The sequence below is a fragment of the Fusarium verticillioides genome, chromosome 6 (assembly GCF_000149555.1).
Source record: "Fusarium verticillioides 7600 chromosome 6, whole genome shotgun sequence".
Taxonomy (NCBI): Eukaryota; Fungi; Ascomycota; class Sordariomycetes; order Hypocreales; family Nectriaceae; genus Fusarium; species Fusarium verticillioides.
The window spans coordinates 577,613-599,500 of NC_031680.1; the positions used below are offsets into that span (position 1 = coordinate 577,613).

At 50.3% G+C, this 21,888-nt stretch overlaps 7 protein-coding genes across 10 annotated transcripts; 3 read left to right on the forward strand and 4 right to left on the reverse strand.

The window, feature by feature from the left end:
* Nucleotides 1–67: 67 nt before the first annotated feature.
* On the forward strand, nt 68–2,741 carry FVEG_13113 (transcriptional activator SPT8). The gene is made up of 3 exons (XM_018902491.1): nt 68–337; nt 440–2,312; nt 2,363–2,741. The coding sequence occupies exons 2-3, from the start codon at nt 448–450 to the stop codon at nt 2,586–2,588; spliced, it is 2,091 nt and encodes a 696-aa protein (XP_018761250.1). The 5' UTR covers nt 68–337; nt 440–447; the 3' UTR covers nt 2,589–2,741.
* Nucleotides 2,742–2,777: 36 nt separating this feature from the next.
* Nucleotides 2,778–7,018, reverse strand: FVEG_13112 (hypothetical protein). The gene is made up of 4 exons (XM_018902490.1): nt 6,666–7,018; nt 6,290–6,616; nt 5,854–6,242; nt 2,778–5,805 (listed from the first exon to the last, which is right to left on the reverse strand). Exons 1-4 carry the CDS (start codon nt 6,684–6,686, stop codon nt 3,003–3,005), a joined length of 3,540 nt encoding a protein of 1,179 aa, XP_018761249.1. The 5' UTR covers nt 6,687–7,018; the 3' UTR covers nt 2,778–3,002.
* Nucleotides 7,019–8,228: 1,210 nt separating this feature from the next.
* Nucleotides 8,229–14,062, reverse strand: FVEG_17452 (hypothetical protein). Of its 2 annotated transcripts, XM_018906706.1 has the most exons (5): nt 11,461–14,062; nt 10,127–11,259; nt 9,960–10,078; nt 9,679–9,913; nt 8,229–9,626 (listed from the first exon to the last, which is right to left on the reverse strand). In XM_018906706.1, the coding sequence occupies exons 1-5, from the start codon at nt 11,728–11,730 to the stop codon at nt 8,951–8,953; spliced, it is 2,433 nt and encodes an 810-aa protein (XP_018761247.1). In that variant the 5' UTR covers nt 11,731–14,062; the 3' UTR covers nt 8,229–8,950. The 2 variants fall into 2 exon arrangements, with proteins under 2 accessions (XP_018761247.1, XP_018761248.1); XM_018906707.1 differs by having other exon boundaries at nt 10,127–14,062.
* A 5-nt stretch (nt 14,063–14,067) lies between these two features.
* FVEG_13109 (hypothetical protein) lies at nt 14,068–16,266 on the reverse strand. The gene is made up of 3 exons (XM_018902489.1): nt 16,002–16,266; nt 14,972–15,915; nt 14,068–14,920 (listed from the first exon to the last, which is right to left on the reverse strand). The coding sequence occupies exons 1-3, from the start codon at nt 16,108–16,110 to the stop codon at nt 14,558–14,560; spliced, it is 1,416 nt and encodes a 471-aa protein (XP_018761246.1). The 5' UTR covers nt 16,111–16,266; the 3' UTR covers nt 14,068–14,557.
* Nucleotides 16,126–18,450, forward strand: FVEG_13108 (transcription factor IWS1). The gene is made up of 3 exons (XM_018902488.1): nt 16,126–17,090; nt 17,145–17,623; nt 17,675–18,450. The coding sequence occupies exons 1-3, from the start codon at nt 16,557–16,559 to the stop codon at nt 17,946–17,948; spliced, it is 1,287 nt and encodes a 428-aa protein (XP_018761245.1). The 5' UTR covers nt 16,126–16,556; the 3' UTR covers nt 17,949–18,450.
* An 891-nt stretch (nt 18,451–19,341) lies between these two features.
* Nucleotides 19,342–21,822, reverse strand: FVEG_17451 (hypothetical protein). Of its 3 annotated transcripts, XM_018906705.1 has the most exons (3): nt 20,558–21,679; nt 19,915–20,504; nt 19,351–19,837 (listed from the first exon to the last, which is right to left on the reverse strand). In XM_018906705.1, exon 1 carries the CDS (start codon nt 21,600–21,602, stop codon nt 20,685–20,687), a length of 918 nt encoding a protein of 305 aa, XP_018761243.1. In that variant the 5' UTR covers nt 21,603–21,679; the 3' UTR covers nt 19,351–19,837; nt 19,915–20,504; nt 20,558–20,684. The 3 variants fall into 3 exon arrangements, with proteins under 3 accessions (XP_018761241.1, XP_018761243.1, XP_018761242.1); XM_018906703.1 differs by having other exon boundaries at nt 19,342–20,504; nt 20,558–21,822; XM_018906704.1 differs by having other exon boundaries at nt 19,915–21,679.
* Nucleotides 19,431–19,952, forward strand: FVEG_13107 (hypothetical protein; the record flags this gene model as incomplete). Its single annotated transcript, XM_018902487.1, has 1 exon — nt 19,431–19,952. One exon carries the CDS (start codon nt 19,431–19,433, stop codon nt 19,950–19,952), a length of 522 nt encoding a protein of 173 aa, XP_018761244.1.
* Nucleotides 21,823–21,888: the final 66 nt, after the last annotated feature.

Consider the following 21,888-nt stretch of genomic DNA (forward strand, 5'->3'; position numbering starts at 1 on the left):
TCCAACTCCCAATTAAACGCGACGCGCGAAGGGAGCTTCCGTTCCCTTCCAAACTTATTAAACTTGGACCTTTATACATCACGGCCCCGCAGTTTGCAACGACACCGCACGCAAACCTTGGCCTCTATACCTGACTTATCTTGGCTTCAAACACCTCAGACTTCTTCTCTGATCTCTCGCGACTGCTTACAGAGCTTCAAAGACGACTCTGCGATCCTGCGCACGCCTGCAGACCCTTTGCGACACTTTCGAATGCGATTGGCAATTGGATCCTTTGCTGAAAGAGTGCTCCATGAATTGATGCTTTAGACTTTTGCTAGGTGGATATATTATACTGGTAGGTTCTCACAACGTCTCTGAATCAGTTGCGCCATAGTTGTCCTCATGTCTCCCTTCGTCAATCCTCCCAATTACCAATTAAACTCAGCTAACATCCCAGCGCCCATAATGAACACCCTAGACGATGATCGCCTGTCCGCCAGCTCAGCTGACTCGGACAACGACAACGACAACGATAATGACAACGATAACGACCGCAATGACGTCGACGAGACAATGGAGGACGCTGATGACAACGGGGATCAGGATCAAGATGCAGAAGGCGATGACGACGATAACAACGACGATAACAACGACGATAACAACGACGACGACGATGACGACGATGACAACGCCGATGCAGACGCCGATGCAGACGGTGAAGGTGAAGAGTCCCAGCCGCCTGCCACAGACTCAAACGATCGAACGAGCACCCAGATAAAATCTGAACCCGACGATTCGCAATCCCAACCCAGGAAGTCAGCTACACCCGCCCCGAGTCTCGACAAGCGGTGGCCCCAGCCGTCCCCCGAGTACATCAGCGCTGCGTCCTACGACATCGTGCCGACAATGGCGGCGCCGCAATCGACGAGTGTCAACGCCATGGCTATCACACCCGACTTGAGGTACTGGATCACAGGAGGTTCGGACGGGTATATTCGTAAATATGACGGGCCTAATACCATCAATGGCAAGCTCGCCTTGACGGTTGCGCAGAGGCATCCGTTTGTGGATAGCGTTACCAAGGCTGGCATACTCATGTCGTACTGGGAGAACGAGGAGCCGCCGCCTCCGGGACGGGGAGACCAGGAACATATTCTCTCACCTGTTTACTCTCTTGCTGTGCAATCACAGGCTCTTTGGTTGCTATCTGGTCTGGAGTCTGGCGGCATTAATCTCCAGAGCGTTCGACATGACGAGGGCAAGAGAATCCACTGTCTGCAGCAGCACACAAACGCTGTATCTGTCTTGACAATGGCACAGGATGAAAAGAGCGTTCTCAGCGGTGGATGGGACAAGAACATCTTTGATTGGGATCTCAACACCGGCCAAACGATCAGAAGCTTCGATGGCAACGCAGGTCAAATCTCAGCTCTTGAACTCCGTCCTGCAAGCGGCGCTCCCATCCCAGAAGACGACGATGAACCACCGCCTCCAACAACAATGACCACAAACAATGCAGCGCCTATAGCGAATGGGAACTTTACAGATGCGCTCACCAACGATGGAGTCGACGACATGTCCGCCGAGTTCAACGCCAACCCCAGCAACGGCGATGGTGACGGTGCAGCCTCACCCGCGCACGACAGTCTCTTTGGAGGAAGTGACGCGGGGAGTTTATTCGGCGAGACAAAGGAAGACCAACCCTTTGGCAACGACGACGATGAATTCGCTGCCGTGATGCCCGGCCATGGTCATGATAGCGCTATGGACCATTCAGCAGACATGGCCGCTCTCGACGCAGGAAAAGACCCAGAACCTGAGCCCGAACCTGTTCCGGAACCCGGGCCGGTCGTTGAACCGCCCCAGCCTGAACCATCGCAGGATACAAGCGATGCTATGGACGTCGATCTCGTGCCTGCTCCAACGCAAGCCACGGAACCATCTCAGGACGCACTCCCCAAGTCTGAGCCAACATCACCTTCTTTACTCCTCACAACACACACTCCCACGAATCATGACCCAACACAGACATCCAATACAACGTTCCTCTCCGCCGCGATGGACGGAACGTTAAGGATCTGGGATAGACGCCAACAAGGTCCCGTAGCGCGCATCGGCACAAGGAATGGTGTTCCCCCGTGGTGCATGGGCGCCTGCTGGAGTCCCTCGGGCAACAATATCTACGCGGGCCGTCGCAACGGGACGGTGGAGGAGTATAATATTCACAAGGCCAAGAGGAACTGGGAACCTCACAGGACGCTCAAGTTTCCCGGGGGCAGTGGAGCAGTCAGTGCCGTGAGACCCATGATAAACGGCCGTCATCTCGTCTGGTAGAGTCCCTCCCCATTCCCTCTTATCAGTCTGTACTAACAGTATCCAGTGCCTCCCATGATATCATGCGTCTCTACGATCTTCGTGAATCGTCCATGAAACACTCTAGCGTCCCTTTCCTCATCATCCCCGGCCCTCCCCGTGCAGGCGTCATCTCCAGTCTCTACATAGACCCAACAAGCCGCTACATGCTGAGCGCTGCAGGCACAAGAGGCTGGGAGGGTACGAGCACTGAAGTCCTCATCGGTTATGAGATTAATGCTACCAATGGATAGTTCGGGTTCGTCTCAACTCGAGCTGACTCTCCAACTTTGGGACTAGGTCGTCGTACTTTATATATGCTGGAGTTGGTCATGGCGAGCTCAATTTATAGTCGGATTTTCCTGCCTCTATAGCATTTAGACAAAATTCCATTCTTATTCCTCAAATTCTTCGACTTGGATCACTCAGCAGCAGTCAGGGTTTGATACAATACTCGTACAATTTCTACACCAGTGACTACATAATCTACAATTCCTGTCGCAAAACGACTTAGGACCTTTCTCCTAAGTGATAAAAAGACTTAGGTAAGTTCGTTTCCTACCATAACATACCAGTCATGAACCTGAGGAACTGACACCAGACATACCATTAAGATGTGCTGTAACCATGATATGAGTACGACCTGGCGTGTAGAACATGCTGATAGCTCAATCGAAGCTGATCAAGTCATTGTCCTCATCCTCATCCTCGCCCTCGTCCTCGTCATCTTCGGTAGGCTTCTCTTGGCCGAGTTCAGCTTTTTTGCAAGTTGAGACCTTCATTGACCAATGTGTTTCCACTTTCTCTTCACGTCGCCGATCAAGATTGTCCGATGTTGTCGTTCGGTGCCAGGTCTCGCTGATCTGTATGAGCTCTGGGCTCTTCTTACCCCTCTTGGCCTTGGCGTCCTCTGCCAGCAGTTTGTCATTCTTGGCCAGTTTCTCGGGGCTCCAGTTGTCGGGGCGAGAACCCTCCTTTGAGGCATCTGCGCCCTGGTGGACCTGCTGCATGGTTTCAGCGTAGTATCCCACCTCCATAATCTGTTCACTGGTTGGCTCTAAACAATGTTTTCGAGCTTGTGCCATAGGAGTTGAAGTTGGCACCAGGGAACTTGGAGCTTGGAATGGATCAGACCGGCGAGTTGGGGACGTTTGATGGCTGGACCCTCCCGAAATTGTTCTGTCGCTTCGTGACTGAGGGCGATGGTTAGGCCTTTTGGAAGCTCGAGCAGGCAATGGAGAAGTTCTAAGGGGCAACTTCATCTTTGGAGGCTCATCGCATCGTGAAGGGCATTTGCAGGGTTGCCAACAAAGTGATTCGCAACTGTGGCCACAATTCAGGACCTCTTCGCACTTCTCCAAGCATTTGACCTCACTGTGGTCGAACTTGTGGCAAGTGAGCTTGCATGGATGACCCTTTGAACATGTGGACTCGCAACCTTTGTCGCAGCCGCCTCCAGGGATGTACTTCCATCCACTGGCATTCTTGATGTTTGTTCGCGTTCCGTGGTTACGGCAAGTGACTGGAAGGTAATCGTCGATACATTGGCGTTGTTCAAACACATCGATGACCTTTCTCCATGTACTGTACGCCTCAGAATTCTCATCTCGCACAAGTGTTTGAGAGTTGCCAAAGACATACATTCCGCATCTCGCTCGGCTGGTACCCACGTTTGCCCGATTCGAATTGCCAATGAAGCCGGGACCAACGGTTCGAACTAGAGACAGCAGAATGACATCGTTCTCCTCGCCCTGGAAACCGTCGACGGTCCTTACGGACCACTTCTTCAACGGATTCTTGAGCTCGAGATACAGGTCGCGACGAAGCTTTTCCGTGATGAGAGCAACCTGCCCCTTGTAGAACGTCAAAATAGTGATACGTTCTGGGTCAACACCGTTCTGAACAAGATATCGCACGAAGCCCACTATCATGTCGGCTTCATCTGGGTTCGAAAATGAAAAGTCGTTGGCAATCTGCACCTCTTGTCCCTCGTGATCAAACCACCAAAGGCTCTTCCCGCCCATGCCCGGTATTGGAGGTCGGTTGTCTGGGTCGTAGACGGAGCAATGATCGGTGAGCTTGGGGTAGAACGCGTTGACCACTTCGCGAATTGCAGGGACCATACGACGCTGGACTCGAAGCATACTGTATGGCAACTTGAGCTTGACCAGACGCTCAAACAAAGACACATGCATATTGTAGGGATCGCGGCCGAGTTCTCGCACATCTACAGATGGGACCAGTTGCTGGTGATCGCCGACAAGTACGACTTGGCCCAGACTGGGATAGAGAGCGGAACTAATGTTGGCTTCTCGAGTTTCGGCCGCTTCCTCGATCATCAATATGCGGGGCTTCAATGCTGCGATCATACCACGGTACTTGGATAGTCCGGTGGTTGTGCAACCTACAATCTCAATACGTTCATGTGTGATAAGCTTGACGTCGTTCTCCCAACGCTGGACTTTGATATCATCACAGGCTTCCTGGTACTCTTTAAGAAGCTGAGGGAACTTTTGAGCTCGTGCGCGGATAAGTTCTTCTCGTAGGAGGCGATAGACCATGCCGCGATCACCTGGCTTGATCTTATATAAATCTTGATGCAGTTTCAATAGCCTACGGGCTCGGTGGACCCAGGCGGCATGTTTGGAGAGTGCGCTCGGAAGGGCACCGGTGACATTGTACTTCATGGGAAAGAAAGCACCCTTGAGTCTCTCCTTCTGATTTTCCTGCTGGGTTTCTTCAACAGCGTCATCCTTTGCAGGATTCTCAGCCTGGTTCTGAGGAGGGCGTATGTCAAGAGTGTGGTCGTCCTCGATGACCTGGAGCCAGTGCGCGATGCGACACTCGACCTCAGTTCCGTCATCACGATTGACCAGAGTAGCAGATTCCCACTCGTCATCATCCAACGACTTGTACTGAGCATCCGAGAGGAGTCCTTCTCGAAGAAACTCTTCAGCTGGGATCAGAAATGCAGGGAAGCATTCCGACAACAACGTCTCAATTGTGCCGAGAACCGTTCTTCGAGCTTGCTCACCCGCAATACTACCACCACTTTTATGACCTAACTTGGCTTTGAGATTGAACAGAGTACGCTCTTCTATCGCCTCGTCTTCTGTACGGCCACCGAGACGCACAATGACGGCTTCAAAAACCGAGAGTCGGTCTAGAAGCTGATCGAGAGCGTGGTTGGTTTGAGCAGCAACTATGACAGGTGGGGCTTCCTTTCCAGACTTGAGAGTCTTGATATAGCTTTCAATGGCTACAACGGATGTGAATGTCTTGCCAGTACCAGGAGGACCTTGGATGACAGCCAGTTCTTTGTGGGTCATGCGTTCCAAAGCTTCCTTTTGAGAATGGTCGAGGTGGTCAGCTCTTTCAGGAATATGAGGAGTCTGTCCTGGAATGTCTGCAAGATAGGCGGTCGTGTGTTCGGTGTTGGACTCATGAATGATGTATTTGTCAAACTTGGAACTGAGGGGTGTTAGCCTGAGAATTGAGTATACAACGGGAAAGACTTGCTCAAACTTTGCGGCATGTTGTAGCCCAACCATGGCGTGGCGAACAGTCTCAAAATAACCTCCTTTGGCTTCAAGCATCACCATCTCAACGGAAGGATCGAAGACGGCATTGTTGCAGTCGGACCAAAAGATCTCGATGCGGGGCGGAGTGTCCTTGCCCTCACCATTAGCAAGATCAGGTTCTAGGCCACCCACGATGTATCGTGCGGCAACAACTGCAACATAGCATTCTGTGTTGAAGTTGTCATCTTTGGGAGACAGCGCAATAAGGGTACCAGCAGTAAGCCGGTTTGTCTGCTTCCACTCAACTTTAGTGGGTGAGCGCTCCGTTGAGAAGGCAATGCGGCAAGCTGCCCCAGATCTAGCAAACAAGTAGCCTTGAACGTGTACCTTGTAGTTGTTAGTAAAATATTGGGGAAGGAGGAAATGTGACTGACTTGTGTATAGATGTAGAAGTTGTCTCTGTCGCCCTCCATCATTCTAGGCTTGTTTCTGAAGCAGTTGATAGCTTGCCGAAGAAGCTCAGTACCCTCGAAACGATTCGTGATATACTGAAACTCAAGGTAGGCATTCTTGGCATCACGTCCAGACAGTTCCTTGATGATTGGTGGAGGAGGCAATGGAGCAGGATCAATGGACATGAGCTCACTCGAGTGCGGGAACTCTGGAGCCAAGTGCCAAGGGACGCTACCGGTCTTTGGCAGATTGTTCTTGTGCTTGACATGCTGAGTAATGATTTCCGAGGTAGTCTGATCTCTCGGGATCTTGGAAAAATTAGTATGCGAGGAGAAGGTGCATCATTGTGGCACTCACCTGTTGGTATTGGTCCCCCATCTTGCGTGAAGGTGATCTTGATGAACTTGATGGAAGAAGCTCCCACGACTGGCGTTGGTGGGGAAAAGTGGCACAGTATCCAGAAGATGAGAAATGAGAGATGAGGCAAAGGATTTCTATGTGATAGAGAACCTCTGGGTGCTTGGTGTAGAAGAAATGTGTGTGTTTTGATGAGAATGGTTGAGGACGGAAAGGATGAGGACGGTTGAAGAAGAGAAGAGAAGAAATGGCGAGATGCAGAGAAATACACCGAGAAGAAGAAGAAGAAGACTGAGAAGAAGCAGGAATAGTTTCATGAACTTCTTGTTGCCCAGCAACTCTGAAGAACGATGATGAGAGAAGAGGGAAGAGAGAGAAGGAAGGTGGCAGCGGGCGCAAGCTGCAGGTATGACTGAGGACTCAACTCAAGTTTTGAGTCCAATGAAAAGTTGAGGAAGAAATGTTGATGCCAGCTGCCCGCCAGGTGCCACTTGCAGATGTTGGATATTCCTCTTAGCGGGAGGTCGTTGCACGTCCCCTTGCTCCAGGTGCTCTAGGGGTTCCAGTACAGTAGCGAGTAAAAGACCTCAGGACATCCAATCAGAAATTGTAATCTGGCTCGGAGGATGTATTTGATGCTGCGATGAAGCTGGTGTGGAATTTGTACCGCTTGTTCGAGTAGTTGCCGTATAGGTGATGAGTGTCCAGAGTGTTGTGCTGGGCTTGACGCGGGTGTTCGGGCACGAGGTTTCCCCTTTGACGAACTGGGCACAGTTGATATCTTAAAAGATGGTACTGACCTTGAAGAGAGACTTCTTTTGTTGAAACGCGTTGTATTGTTCCAATTCGATGCAGTAAGAACGTTTATTGTTGGCAGAAGTATGGGATAATCCAGGGGGAGAGGACAGCAGGGCACACAATGCCTGGGAACAGCGCAAGGTAAGATTGTAATGGATGACAAAAAGACTCAATTGATTGAACCTCTTCTTCCGAATCCGCTATGGATCGCTGGTGTTCTCGTAGAGTATGAGTGTCCTGCACTCAAACCTCACGGTTAGCTCGTTGGCGCTCGACTAACAAGTTCCGGGAGTCTACCTTTTTCTTCCTTGCCCAAAGACACAGACCAATGAAATCCGAGGATTAAAAGCCAGTCTCAAAACTTCAATTGGAAGCTCTGTCTTGCCGCTGTCGCTCGTAAGCAATGCCTCGTCTCGTCTCGTCGCAGAAAAGGGGTAATTCGTCGTTCGTCATAAAACAGAAATAGTCTCTCAAAACCAGTTTTTACAGCCCCAAAACAAGCTCCGTATCTACTTAGAGAGTTGAAGAGAAATAAATGGAAGAGGAGAAGGACAAAACTTGTCAAAAACGAAGAGTACACCCCTGGTGCTTGATCTTGGGAGCCTGCATATGGCTACACTCAGCAACCGTCATGTCCCCTGCAGGTTCCCCCTCATCGAGCCAGTGCAAGATGACAGAATGGGCGTTTTGCATTGGAATCATGGCAATTTGCATGTTTGAATCATGGGCCTGGCGTGTCTTCAGGGGGGTATGCGGGATCTTGCATCACGGTCAGGGCCGTGCCTAATCAAGGCAATGAGGGACGGAGTAAGGTGACACACGCGTGTCGTTGTACTTGGGATGGACGAGATTTGACAGCATTTAATCAGAGTTAAAGGGTCGATGTGTCATGAGGGAGCGACTTGGGTTGTGGCTTGTCGCGTATCTCGTTGTCGCCGCATCATTTGTGAAAGGCTTGCAAAGAAACTGCATGCTGCAACTGCAACGAGTGTTTGTGGAAGTGCAAGCATGCATGGGCCAACGGTATGCCACAATTGCTGTTTGGACATCAGACTACATGCAGCAAACACTGGCCCTTTTGACCTGCATGTCAAACAACACACGCAGGCCTCATCATCAATCACAAGCCTCAGAGAACAAACATATGCATGGACAGAGTTGGTGATTCTATTACTCTCCAGGGTATTCCGTGTATCAAACCCACCTACCAAGAGCAACAACCCGACCAAGACCCTTGATATCTTGCAATCACTCTTTTCTCTTACACAAGTGTTGGTACACCCCATGACAGATCGCTTTTGGAACCCGCGATAATGACTCTACAGACCGAAGCCCCATTTCGCCGGAAAATGCCCGCCGCATTTCTTTGCCTTTGACCCCATTTCGCCTGGTAAGAACACCGACCAACACCCCGGGATATCTGTCGTCCTGTACGGACTCGATCCATATAAGCAGGATCACAACTGAAAGCCGACCAAAACGCTCTTCTATATGATCGCAAAACCTGCATGTTCCAACTCGATGCCATTGGGAAGAATCGGCCGTCCTTGCATCGGGAAAGGCCAGAAGAGGGGGTTTTCCATATTGTCTCCTGTCTTCTGCACAGAAGGTGATTGCTCTCCCATGAATGGTCCCGCACCCCATTGGCACGTAATGTCTCCCTCTCTAAGGTTGGGCGAGAAGAAGTTGAGACTCCCCGTATGCGGCAACACCAAACGGTCGTACTCTTCTGCTGTGAGCTTATCGACGTTGTTCTCGACATCTATGTCCCACTTTGCGGCCAAATAGCGTAGTATGTTGAGAGCCTGCTCAGCGAATTGGTGGCAAGGAGCCATCTCAGTGAGGTCTGAAATACCTTGAGTGATGGATTCGGCCACACGAGGATCCACCTTGACCGCTTTCTCCATGTCCGCCTCGGTCGTATCCGAGCCGCCGACAGTTGTTGCACCAATCGCTAGGTGCATGATGGCGGATGTGAGGACAAAATATGGTACGAACGAGGGCGTTCGCCGCAAAGTGTAGAGTGAAGAGTAAGATCTTAGAAGGCCTTGAATGGCGTCGGCCGCTTGTGAGCACACATCGCGAGGCGAAACCTTGGATCCAATGATCCGTAGCTTGATTAGAGGCCGGAACAAGAGTAGGATCGCGAAATGATAGTACATGCTGCTCAAGTTAGCGACGGTGATAAAAGAAACGTGTTAGGCTTAAGACTTACTGAGCGAACAGCACAGCTGGGGTGAAATTGTGCCCCAGTCGAAGGACCTCAGGTATACGATCATACCAATTGAGGTACTGTGTGTACATGTTCAAAAGTTCTCTCGCTGTAAGGGGTTTTCCAGGGGAGTGGAGAATGTACAGAGACTGGTGTACGAGCTCGCTGAGTTCGCAGAAACATTTATATACGGAACGCACGTTAGACGGTTGTTGGCATGAGCGTTGCAAGGGAGCGCCTGTCACAGTCAGCGATATTCATGGAATAAAACAAAAGAAACCCACCGTCGTCCGTATAGGGCACCCAAAGAGACGCTTCAATGTCTCCTATTATCGCAGGCTTTGGTGGTAGATGAGGGAAGCATGAGCATTGCGGTAATGAGCCTGTGGCGAGGGACCATGCACTGTCGTATCCGTTAGAGGGAAATCTCACGGTAAAAGGGGAGACTCACTGGTCAAGCGCAAAAGCACCCCAAAAGGTTGCTGACTGCACAGCGAGTTCATCTTCATCTCCTTCGTCCATTATCCGGTGAAGTCCCATCTCAATGGCGAGTCGAATACTCTGCCCAGCGTAATACCAGCTCTCCGAATCTCGCCCGCAACTAGCCTCTCGGATCGACATTATCCCCAAAGCTTGGATAGTTGTGAGGGAGTGGTGATCCGTTTCCTGGGCAAATAGTCTCAGTGACTCCTTGAAGAAGTGGTCGCCAGACGTATAAGGGTCGTTGGGATTGGCTCGAGACATGGGCTGCGTCGAAAAGCGACACCCCAATGCAAGAAGGGCATTCACCAGTATCGGTGAGCAATATCGATTCCGTCCCTCTTGGAAATCCTGTAGAAAGTGTTCTTTACTCAGAGAAGCAAATGTTGGATACTCCCAGCAGAAATACAACGCCAAAAGATGTTGAACAAGAACGCTATCGCCGGTAATCACGGTCCAAGTTGAAGTCGGTGTTCGCAGCCCCGGTTCATTCAATGGTGACAGGATCTGTTCAACTCCACGATATCGTGGAAGACCGTCCGAGATTTGATCAGGGTTCATCCCCTCGGCCCAAGACCCAACTCGATTTTGTGGCGGCCCTCGCATATCTGTCTGCCAGTTCATGACATCGGGGTGTGAGTTGCTCCTCGTTGATCCGGTTTGGCTGAAGGAAGATTGCCAGGGACTATGCTGACCCATCTCGGGCCTCATGGAAGACTGCTGCGATTGTTGATGGTTCGCACCAAGGCTTATGGCTGCCAATGTACCCAGCGAACCTCCAGGGAACCCCGGGGTAGGTCCCATGGTAGGTCCCTCGGAACGGGAGGGAAACGAAGGTATCGAACGCTCCCCAGGGCGTGGTGCGCTTGCTAACCATTCTGAAATGGTTTCGATGGGTTGGCCGCCCCGAAGGCGGGTCAAGACCTCTTCCCATAGTTCTGGCCGGACAAGAGCAGCGAAGACTTGGTCACTTGAACGCTGCTTCTGTCGAAGAGTTTCGATTTCGGTTCGGAGGTTCTCCTTCGACTGGCGCACGGGAATCTCGTACACACATTCGGCATCTTTCTGTGCTCTACATCGTCCGCACGGTTTTTTGCCATCGCACTATAACATTAATTGTTAGCAAGGATGAGTTTACGGGATAATCGATACGGGACGAGGCGAGCACTGCAGCCAATTGTGGAAGTCCATCACAAGCTAAATAAATTGCGGTGGTGAGACATGCTATGACGTACAAGGAAAGTGAAGAACAAGAACCGGCTACGCAACCAGGGACTCCGGGAAAGTAAGCTGATCTGTACATACCTTTGCGCGCTTCTTGCGGCATTCCGTGCAGGCATTGGGCGTCACAACACCCAGCCCTCGGCGACGTTTCGAGTTTTGTGTATGGGTGACGTTGGTTGTTGCAGGACCTGATGCAGTCGAGGGCGTATTGGAGGACTGAACTGAGGTGGGGGGGGTAGGATTCCCTTGTGAGGAAGCTCCCCCAACCTGCGCAGAAGCTCCTTGCGGCGTGTGTTCAGCACTGGGTTGCCGTTGACTACCAGCGTCCGAATGTTCGTTGTCGACATCCATCACTCGAAAAGTGAGCCTGACCGCAGGCTATCGCAAAGTTACAAAGTTTGTGGGGCCAGAGGAGAGGTTCGCTGTTTCTCTATTGTCGTGCGTATGGAACCAGGCGTCCGTCGTGAAGCTTTGTGAGCTCCAACCTTCAGCTCGAAGAGCTTTGGGTGGAATGAGGTCTTGGGGGGGCGACGGCGGATGGCACGGCGCAGTCTGACATGCTGCGAAGGGATTCGCGATGGTGTCGTCAAAGTTACAACCTGAGTCTTTGAAGCTTGAACGCTCTCGCCTTGTTCTTCTCTGGTCACCCCAAAGAAATCAGATTTGATTTTTGGCGCCAGAAGCGAAAACGACTTTGGGCTGTTGGTACCTGAATGACTTCTGCTTTCTCAGTCGCGTCACGACGGCTTTGTAGCGGGGAGAATGCGATGCGGAGCCAAGACGGTTGAAGATGGCCCACCTAAGCTCTCACAATTACATCAAGGCCAGTCACAGCGAGTCGTAGGTCGAATTTGGGTAAAAAGCCCGGGCAATGCGCATTCGTCGACTAGCTAGTAGAGTGCTAGGCTCTAGCACAACGTAACCGAACTAGAGGTGAGCTTTGGAAGCTCACGAACTCGAGGATACCCGACCGGGGGTTTCAAGGAGCTCGAGGCCGACTCCGCGAGTCAAGGGAGAGAGAATGAAGGCTTGCAGGAGTCGCAGATCAATGGCGCTTTGAAGCGCGCAATGTTGTTTCTCTTTTTCTCGTCGCAATTTGCGTTCTCAGGAGGGATTAACGAGGTTGCTCAGAAGTACTGGTATACTTGGTGTCCACTCGATCGTCGATTGCGCCGGCAATAGAGAACAAAAGTTGGGCGCTGTGGTCCATGCACAACACGGATTGGGAATTATCTGAGTTGAACAATTGAAGATTTTGAAGTCAAATTGAGACCGAAATCGGAATTTCTGCGCATGTAACGGAAGTTGGACAGATTGGGCTTAAAATGAGAACTGATTGATTGTAGGGATGTGTGAGAAATGGGACGATGAAGATTGGCTATGTTCAGTATGGGAATCTCTTGCGATTGCGATCACGATTATCGTCGCGCTCGATTACCAGGTTCGGGCCGGTTCAAATAGAGGCATAGAACCACGGCGAAGCTTGCCGACTTGAGCTTTAATTTGCTTGATGTCCTGTTACCGGGCTGAATGAATCCTGCGTTTCCTCGGCGAACTCTGTTGCAAATGGGATGTCTTGCAGCTATGTAGTCGATTACAGTAGCTAGGGTCCTGGCTCTGTCTCACGCTTCATGCCGTGAAACAGATGATGATCGAACCGCGGATATGGAAGCTCTATAGTGAAATATAAAGAGTGTTGTTGAGAGATGGAGGTCAAAGTCGAGAAAATGGTTAGGTGGCCGAATGAAAGAGCTTTTTCTGGTTCTGCCTGAGGTAGAACTTGGAAAGTAAGGTACGCTCAACCTCTTCAGGTTACCAATGTTAGGTATCAGAGGGTTATTCCGCTTTTGACTGCTGAAGAAAGGAACGAACTCTATCTTTTGAACCCGGCGCAAACGTTCTTGTCTTTGTAATCCAGTCTCGGCCGCCCAAGCTAGGATACTTCTGTCCAAAGTTCTCTGATAACCATGAGAATGAGTGCCGTGGCAGATCGACCAGGCCATAGACTACCAAGCTTGAAATTTAATTAGGGCCGTGGTCTGAGTGGACAATGTGCTCAATGACTCGTCATTCTGCAGTTGTAGCCTGCCGATGAGCCTTTCTTATTGCTCGCCCTCTCATCGTCGTTACTCAGCTGCAAATCATGTCTCTATTGAACGTTGAGATGTCTGAGACAAAACTGTTTTTGTACGCACCGCAATTCCCCTCAGCTTCTCAGCAAGTAAAACTGCAAAGTTGTACGCCATCGAACTTATCTCCAAGCCTGCTTCAAGGTCACATCCACCACAAGAAGGTCCATCGTCCAATTGGAATGTTGCGGAGTCAGCCAGATTGTGCATGCTTCCTTGCATTCGGCGCATCCTTTGAGCCCTCCATCTCATCACCGTAACTTCGCATCGGATATAAAACGGACGGCCATAACCAAGCCTCATGTTTCACTCAATGGGATCTCTTAAGGGGAGAATAGGTCCAGCGCCATTGTGATATGATGTCAGAGATAGTAGGCTTGCGGCGATCAGAACATCACGGCTGATCATAGGCTGGGGTAAGTTCTATCTTGGCAACATATGATTGACATTGCTGCATTGAAGCACTGCTGCTGATACTCGAGCAAACTCCAAGAAAAATGCCACACAATACTGGGCGACCCTGATGGATGGTGTTACAAAAGTCAAAAAGGAGCTATTTCTCGGAATATTGGGTGTTCATTCCAATTGTCTTCCATCTTCACCTGAGAATTAACTTTCATGCCAGGGTCATCGGTCGAAGTGCCCCTCTCAACCTTACCCCACAGTACGTCATTAGCCTTTGGCAGACAGCCTCAACGTTCAAGCAATTCAGCTGGATTATGACCTTGAGCTGAGCTGCACTGTAACATGGCCTACAATAGCGGCCTCTGTAGCTGATAATGCTATTCCAACAGCGAGGAGAGCGACTGAGAGAACTCTTCAATAACAAAAGATGCAGAGTTCACTGCCGTATATAGCGATTGACAATATTACCCCAATATCCATCCACCCGCCAATTCATGATCCCATCGTCCATGCTATGACCGGATTTTCCAAACACCACTGAACCGCGCCCCGTATACATGCGCCCGGTTCCTATGCACCACTATTATACAGCCAGGTTATTCAATGACAAAGGAAATAACATATGCCCAAATCTCCGTCGGAGTCTATGCAAACGGTTCCCGGCGCCCTTTACTAGGACTTCGGTTTTTAACAGGACTACGGCCCCGATCCGTCTTGCTTGGGCTACGACGCAGTGAAGGAGTGTATGGAGGTGCAAGAATCGTCTTCATCTTTGGCGGCGGTGTACTGTCCGTATCGGTACCATCGTCGAGCAACATGTGACGCTGCATCCTTGGTGTTTGGACAGGAACCCACATGAACCCGGGACCGTTCTCAGGGGCCATGGATGGATCGTGAGGTGGAGCTGCGGGTTGTGACTGAACAGGAGGTGCTGGCTTGCTGACATATCCACCCAAGAAAAAGTTGTTCGCGAAGGCGCAAAAGATGAGAACAGCGAAGAAGAATCCCTGCGAAGTGGTTAGCTTGGCGATCAGTATTATGCTGCATGGGTAACCCACCCAAGCCTTGAGATTCATTGCTTCGGAAAACTCGTTGATGATCTCTGCGATTTGCTTCGCAGTCACCTTGACCCTCATGATAGCCTCAGGGTTCTGTGTCATGCATTCAGACCACTCCTCGCATGCCACTCTCAGCGCAGGACGATCGTTTTTAGCGCATCCGTTGATGCTGTACTGAGTTTGGCATTCCGTAATTCTTCCCATTATCTCGATTCGTGCCATCTCGTTTGCATTTTCGATATCCGTCTTCACTGTGGTTACAATGGACCAGCCAATGTAGACAAAGACTGATACCAGGAAGAAGTTCACGATCAACTTGACCCATCTGTAAAGATTATCGGGGGCATTAGGGTGTTCGTCCAACATATGCAGCAGAGATCCCAAGAAACCCCTTGGGACTTCCTTTGTTCCCTTCTTCTTGCCACGAGTTCGCCTCGGGGCGATACTATCTTCCGAGTCGGAGTCTGACTCTATCCAGCGGTGTCGGGTTATGCTGCTGACATCTCTGTCGAGGTTATGTCTCTTTCGCTTGCGAATAAATTCTGATACAGAGAGGTCTCGAGTCGCCCGTATTTCGCCCCGACCTGGCGTATGCTTCTTGCTTGAGAAAGGAGTCTTGCTGTAACGAAAGGATTTGTCGATCTTGGAGGGACTCGTCATGCCACTCATATTGACGTCGCTCATACGGTCCGCCTCAGGAGTATCGTTTGGGAAGTCGGAAACTTCTGTCAAGGCAGGACTATCTTCTGCACCTGAAGCTTCAGACAGCGCAACGTCATCGAAAGGTCGTCGGGGCGTTGTAAAGGCAGGGTTACGGAATGCCGGCGCAGTAGTTCTCGAAGATAATTGAGGCGTAAAAGAGGATTGTGGCAGTTTCGTTTTTGAAGGTGTCCCTAGATTTGCGAAAGGATTTGGTCTTGTCGATTTCGAAGGGGAGCCAAAGACTACAAACGGTTAGCAAAGAGCTGCCAGACATCATGGATGATAGAAGCTACAGCTACAACTGTAACGCCGCTAAAGGTAAACTTGCCATTCTGTGAGTTACTTTTTGCTGCATGTGTAAAAGGACTCGTGGGATCAAAAGGGCCACTGTTCTGGTACTCCCAGTCCATAGGACCTTCGTAAGTTCGACGATCCATAATCGATTATAGCTACTGTATAGCTCGAATAATTACGAGGTAAGGTTCGCCAGGTGGACAGAATTTAGGGTTGATGTCGGGACAGCTGTAGTGACTGCAGCTGCCAGATTCAATCCTTCAAGTATTCTTCAATTCATCCGTGGCAACCAAAAAGGCCAAAGTAAACAAAGGGTGCGGGCCACCTGCCTGAGGTTTGCTAGGTGGAGCTTCGAGATTATGTCAGCGAGCAGGGGTCGCGCCTCGCACCTGTGGCGGCTCTAGCCATACAAAGAAAGTTGAAGGTTTGCGAATTGTCAATCTTTCCATATTCACAGCCTTCGACGATTCTTCACCAACAAATCTTCAAGCACCAAGTCCTCGAAGCATCTGAAGCGCTGTGAATAAAAAGTTACAAAAAACGATAAAGAACTCCCAGAGTGATCTCGCACGGTCGACAACGCGACACCATGTCGGAAAGGGATTCCCCAATTGGCGAGCACGCCAATGAGCCTGTCAACGACGGCCAAGAGCAAGAATATGAGGATGCTGTCGCCGCTGCTGATTCTGATCGCGACTCCGATGCGCTGTCCGAGGTCGACGAGGATCAGTTCGAGGACTACGACCCAGAAACGGCGAATATTGAGGACCGTCCCGTCGACATTGACGAAGATGTTGCTCGTACATTGAAAGCTACAAAGCGAAAGCGCGCAGACGGAGAGGCTCCAAAGAAACCACGTGAGGGCCGTCGAGATAAGAAGCGCCGAGATCGAGATGAAGATGTTGATATGGATGATGCAGAGGATGGGGGCAAGAAGTCACGACGTTCAAGACGCGCTGCTGGTGATGGAGAGCGACGTCCACGTTCTAAGCCTGCTAGTCCCGAGCCTGAGAAGGATGAGAACTTGACACCGGCGGAGCGAAAGCAGCGAGAGCTCGACCGAATGATAGATGCGGCAATCAAGAAACCAAGCGGCCTCAAGCGCAGGAAGAAGGATGAGATTGTACGTTTCGAAATGCATATGCTCAAGTTTTTCAACTAATGTCTTTTTAACCAGGATCTTGAGGACGAGATTGATGACCTTCTAGCGGATCTCAAGGTACAGATGGAGCAGGCCTGTCAGGCTGATAACCAGGCTCGCGAGGCCGGCCAACCAGCTCTGCACAAGCTGAAGCTTCTCCCCGAAGTCACCGCTATTCTGAACAGAAACAACGTCCAACACGCCGTTCTGGACCCCGATACGAACTTTTTGCAGCACGTCAAGTTCTTCTTGGAGCCTCTGAACGATGGCTCTCTTCCAGCGTACAACATTCAACGCGACATCTTCAACGCTCTCGCCAAGATGAACATCGAGAAAGAGGCGCTCCTCAGCAGCGGTATCGGAAGAGTGGTGGTGTTCTATACTCGTAGCAAGAAGCCCGAACCCAGTATCAAGAGAATTGCTACACGACTCCTGGGAGAATGGAGTCGACCTATCCTCAAACGAACCGACGATTACAAGAAGCGCCAGATCGAGACCCGTGACTACGATTATGAGTATGTATTCTCTTGCGGTTTGTTTCTTACACATGCTAACTTTGATGCCAGATCTGCCAAGATGGCACAACGCCAGAAGACCAGCTCTCAATTCAGTCTTTCCCAACGTCCTGCCGCCAACGCCAAGGACGCTGAGCGCGAACGTCTACTGGCCCCATCACGAGGCAACAACTCGGCGCGTATGGTCAACTTGCCTTCGAGCTACACTGTTGCTCCCCAGAGCACCTTTATGGGCTCGCAAAACTCTAGCCATCGTCCCCTTGGTGCAGGCGGTATGGAGGCTTTCCGCAAGATGGCTCAGAAGAGCAAGAAGCGGGCCAACTAAGGCCGAAACTCACGGTTGGATTTTCTTCGGAGCTTCTTGGAACGTACCATATTCAGGCGAGCATGACGGTTGCAAGCTATCAGTTGAGACAGAAGAGTTGACGCACGCGGGTTCTGGGTTTGGCGTTGTCGGCGTTGACATAATAGGCTATTAAACACATCAAAACTGGAGCCCTCATGACGGGCTAAAGCGAACTATTTTTTCCATATCATTTATGATTGTGACTCTGATTATTGTGATGTGATACGTGGTCGTCCCGTGCTCTTGAGACACCAGATGACATGGACGGTTGGCTTCCACGTGGTTTTGGGATGTTCAGTCGCTGACACATGAAAGAAAGATCTACGCACTTGAGATGGTGTGTTCAATGGCCCTACAATATTCGTGACAACCTCGGTCCATGCGTGAGAGTACTCTTCTATGATTCTGACATCATTTGGAGAAGCGTTGCCCAAAATGGCTTCAACCTTGGAGTTTAGCTCACGTAAGTAAAACACAGGCAGGCGTTCCTCTACCATCAACAGCATAACCATGCCTCGAGACTTAGATCCTAATGGCGCTGCGGAGAGGCATCGCGAATGTTTCATTCGGCGGTCGTCTCCGAAGTAATTGACAATTTATCACAACGCCTTTACTGCTATCAAATTCGTTACCCAGATTGGAATGCCCAGACTCCGGCGGCTAAGGGCGGCTGATTGCAGGTGGTTCTACTTCGGCGCTTAAAGTACTAAGCTCGGTAGCCATATGATACTCGAGTTGTGTTGAAGCAGGCCTCAAATACGACCTCAGAAAAGGACGATGCATGTAGGCAAATGAATAGACGTCAACGCAGGCAACATGTCTCACTCGAATGCAGGCCCTGGGTTCCTTGAAGTGCGTCTGGGGTCACAAATCAACGCGGCATGAGGCCTACACACTTATATGGTATAGAGGTGAGTCTATCATTGACGCATCCAGAGTGCCTATAATCGCCGGTGACCCTTCGAGTTCGTTCTTTGTCGGTCAATAGTTAAGATGTTGTATCTTTACATTATCTGAAGGCTTCAGAACTCGGTGGAGATAAAATAGACGCTCAAGTATAGAAGACGAAGCTGGCGATGCCCGATACACTATGCAGAGTACAACTAACTTACACGCTGAGTTGTTCAGGTCGCTTAGATCATTTCCAGTCAACCACGAAGCTGACAATCTCCTTACCCCCATCCATACCGGTTCTTTGAACGGCATCCAACCACGGGAAACAACACAACCTTCAGTTCCTAGTCATATGAATCCATTCGCCAAGTGTAGTTCGTTGGGTGATGCGGGTAATATAATTAGATCTGCTGTCGTTTCACTTAGCGCCCTTGGACTCTCTCCAAGGAGGTAGAGCAACATGTGCAAATGCTTTGAAGACAAGTATAAAGAGACAGTATACAACTAGGTATTATCAAGCCTAAGTAATATAATATTTTACAAGAAGCGTATCCAAAAATCGCCGACATGGTTAAGAACAAGCCAAGATTGTATGTTGTCTGCTTCTTTCGCACACCTCAAGAAGGCGGAAACCCTGATCCTTACCATTGGGGCCTCGCCAGCGGTCCAAAGGATGGTGGAATGGAGGGCATGGTTCTCTACCACGTTCGAAACATCCCAACTCCACAAGGCGTACACTGGCAGTTCGAAGAGCCACCGCGCGATCTCTCAAGCGGTCCCACGCCCGCGATGCTCACATTCACAGCCGTGGCCAAGATCGAAAACTTACGGCGCCTGGAGGAGGTCGTTAGAGCTGTCCCTATAGAAACAAGTGCTGTATGGACCGTCTTCAATTGCCAGATGTGGGTTGAACAAGCCTTAGCTGCTATCGTTGGGGATCAGAGGTGCGTGGGTACGAATGCAATTCCGGCGAACTGGGCCGTACTTCATCAGCAATGCACATCGTTCTCGGGACCGTTCCGGGAAATGCGACGTCAAGGGCAGCTCCTACCAACTCCAAGACCTATGCAAAATCTTCTACCTTCGTAGAAGTAGCTATCCAAAGGAGTGCTGCGGTCTGTGACGCACTCTGTGCGTTGAAAGCGGCAAGGAGGAGGCGAAAGATCCATCTTACTTCGTACAAATGATCCCGGGAAACGCCTCGCCGACGATTGTACACCGGATAGTAGAAGATATAAAGCAACTGGCGAGAGCGAAGCGGGTTGGGTAGGCTAAAACCATGGTCAAGGATCTCAGGAGCGCGGCGTGCAGAAATATAAGCGTCCAGCGTCTGCCAATGCGCCGTGCTGATCACTTGGCACGCACTCGTCTACTCCTTGCACAGCGGCGCAACGGTTGGAAATTCTGTATATAACTCAGCCTGTAACGAGTCTATTCTTGGTGCAAATGTCAAGCCACGTTGTGCTGGCCCCAGGTACACAGCCCACTCGAAGAATAAATTGTAACGTGGACATTTCGAGGTTTTCTTCGCAAGTTCTTGCGAATTTGAGAAGCAATCAATTTCGCCTTCCGCGGCATCGGAAATCTCTGGGAGTTGGTGATGTTCAGAGGAAGATTGCAAAGGACTCGCATAGCCTTGTTCTGAGACGGTCTATCAGCTCCTGTAACCAGCCGAAGTTGCTCGGCAGCATCACCTTTCCCCTAGTCGGCGTTGCCCTAGTTTCCTCGCAGTTGCTTTGTCGGCGTGAGGTCGAATCCATCATCTCCAGGCTGTCTTGAATATCTGTTAGTCTTCCCAGGCGAATTGGTTGACATGCACCCTCAAGGCCCATCACAATAATGCTTTCTCCATAAATCGTCCATCTCTTTTTCTTGAGGCCACTCATCAAGAAACTTCCCAATCTCCTCCCTCCACCCTTTGATGTAATGGGTATTAATCGCTGTTGTGTACTCCCAGTACCGTGGATACCAGCCAGACATTTCCCAATCTACAATTCCTACAACTTTTCCCTCCTTGACCAGGATGTTACTCAAACTAACATCTCCATGTGTAAATACGGTCCCTATATTCCCTTTTTCTGATGCTGTATGCATCTCGATCAATTTTTGAATCTCTGCTTGACTCCCTTGGTCTGCGATGGAGTCAATATTCGAGACTCCGTTTCGAAGGAAAAGGTTGAATGCTGCCTCGTTCGGGAAGGGGCCCAGCCCTTTCTCCCCGGCGGCATTCCATATTCGATGGTCGTGCAACTTGCCTCCATCAGCGGCACACACAGCACCATCTGCAATCCCCTTTCCAGAGAGCTTCTTGAGTGCTCGCAGCTCCTCGAAAATATCCCTAAGCTGTGTCAATAATCTATCCTTCTCATCTCTTGATGCCTCATGCCAACTATCACTCAAGGGCCGCCCATCAATCCTTTCCATTACGATATAAGTCACCCCTTTTTTATCATCTCGAAACGCGCAGTGCAATCTCGGAACAGGAACGTTAGGTGCAAAGCAAGCTAGGAAAAGTATAGCTGAGGCTTCAGAGAGATGGACGGTGCGTCCAAATTTGACAAGTTTAGTCGAAGAAAGATACAAAATTGAGGAGTTTGAGTGTCGCCGGGAAGGCATATGTCTAGACACAGCGATTTGAAAAAGGGTTTTCCAGCGGTTGAAGAGATTATCCTTGTAGCCGTTGGCCCAAGCTTCATACGGCGTTGAGGGGGTAGAAGTTGATAAGACCGGTTTACACATGGTGATGGTCTATTGAGAAATGAGATCTGGGTGATCTACAGCTTAAGGATATCTGATCAAAGGTCTGCCCGTTGCTGTGCTACCTATCACTGTCTCATGGAATATACAGTATGGGCCTCAGGCCACTAAAGTACATCAATTCCATTGGCCAGGAATAAGTGGAACTTTATGCCGTCAACATCAACAAGGTGCTGTACGGAGTACAGTACGGCCCCCAGGGCTACATATGTAAAATCGGTACTTAGATTAGTCATTCTCAGTGGCCAATCTGCTCTAATCTGCATGT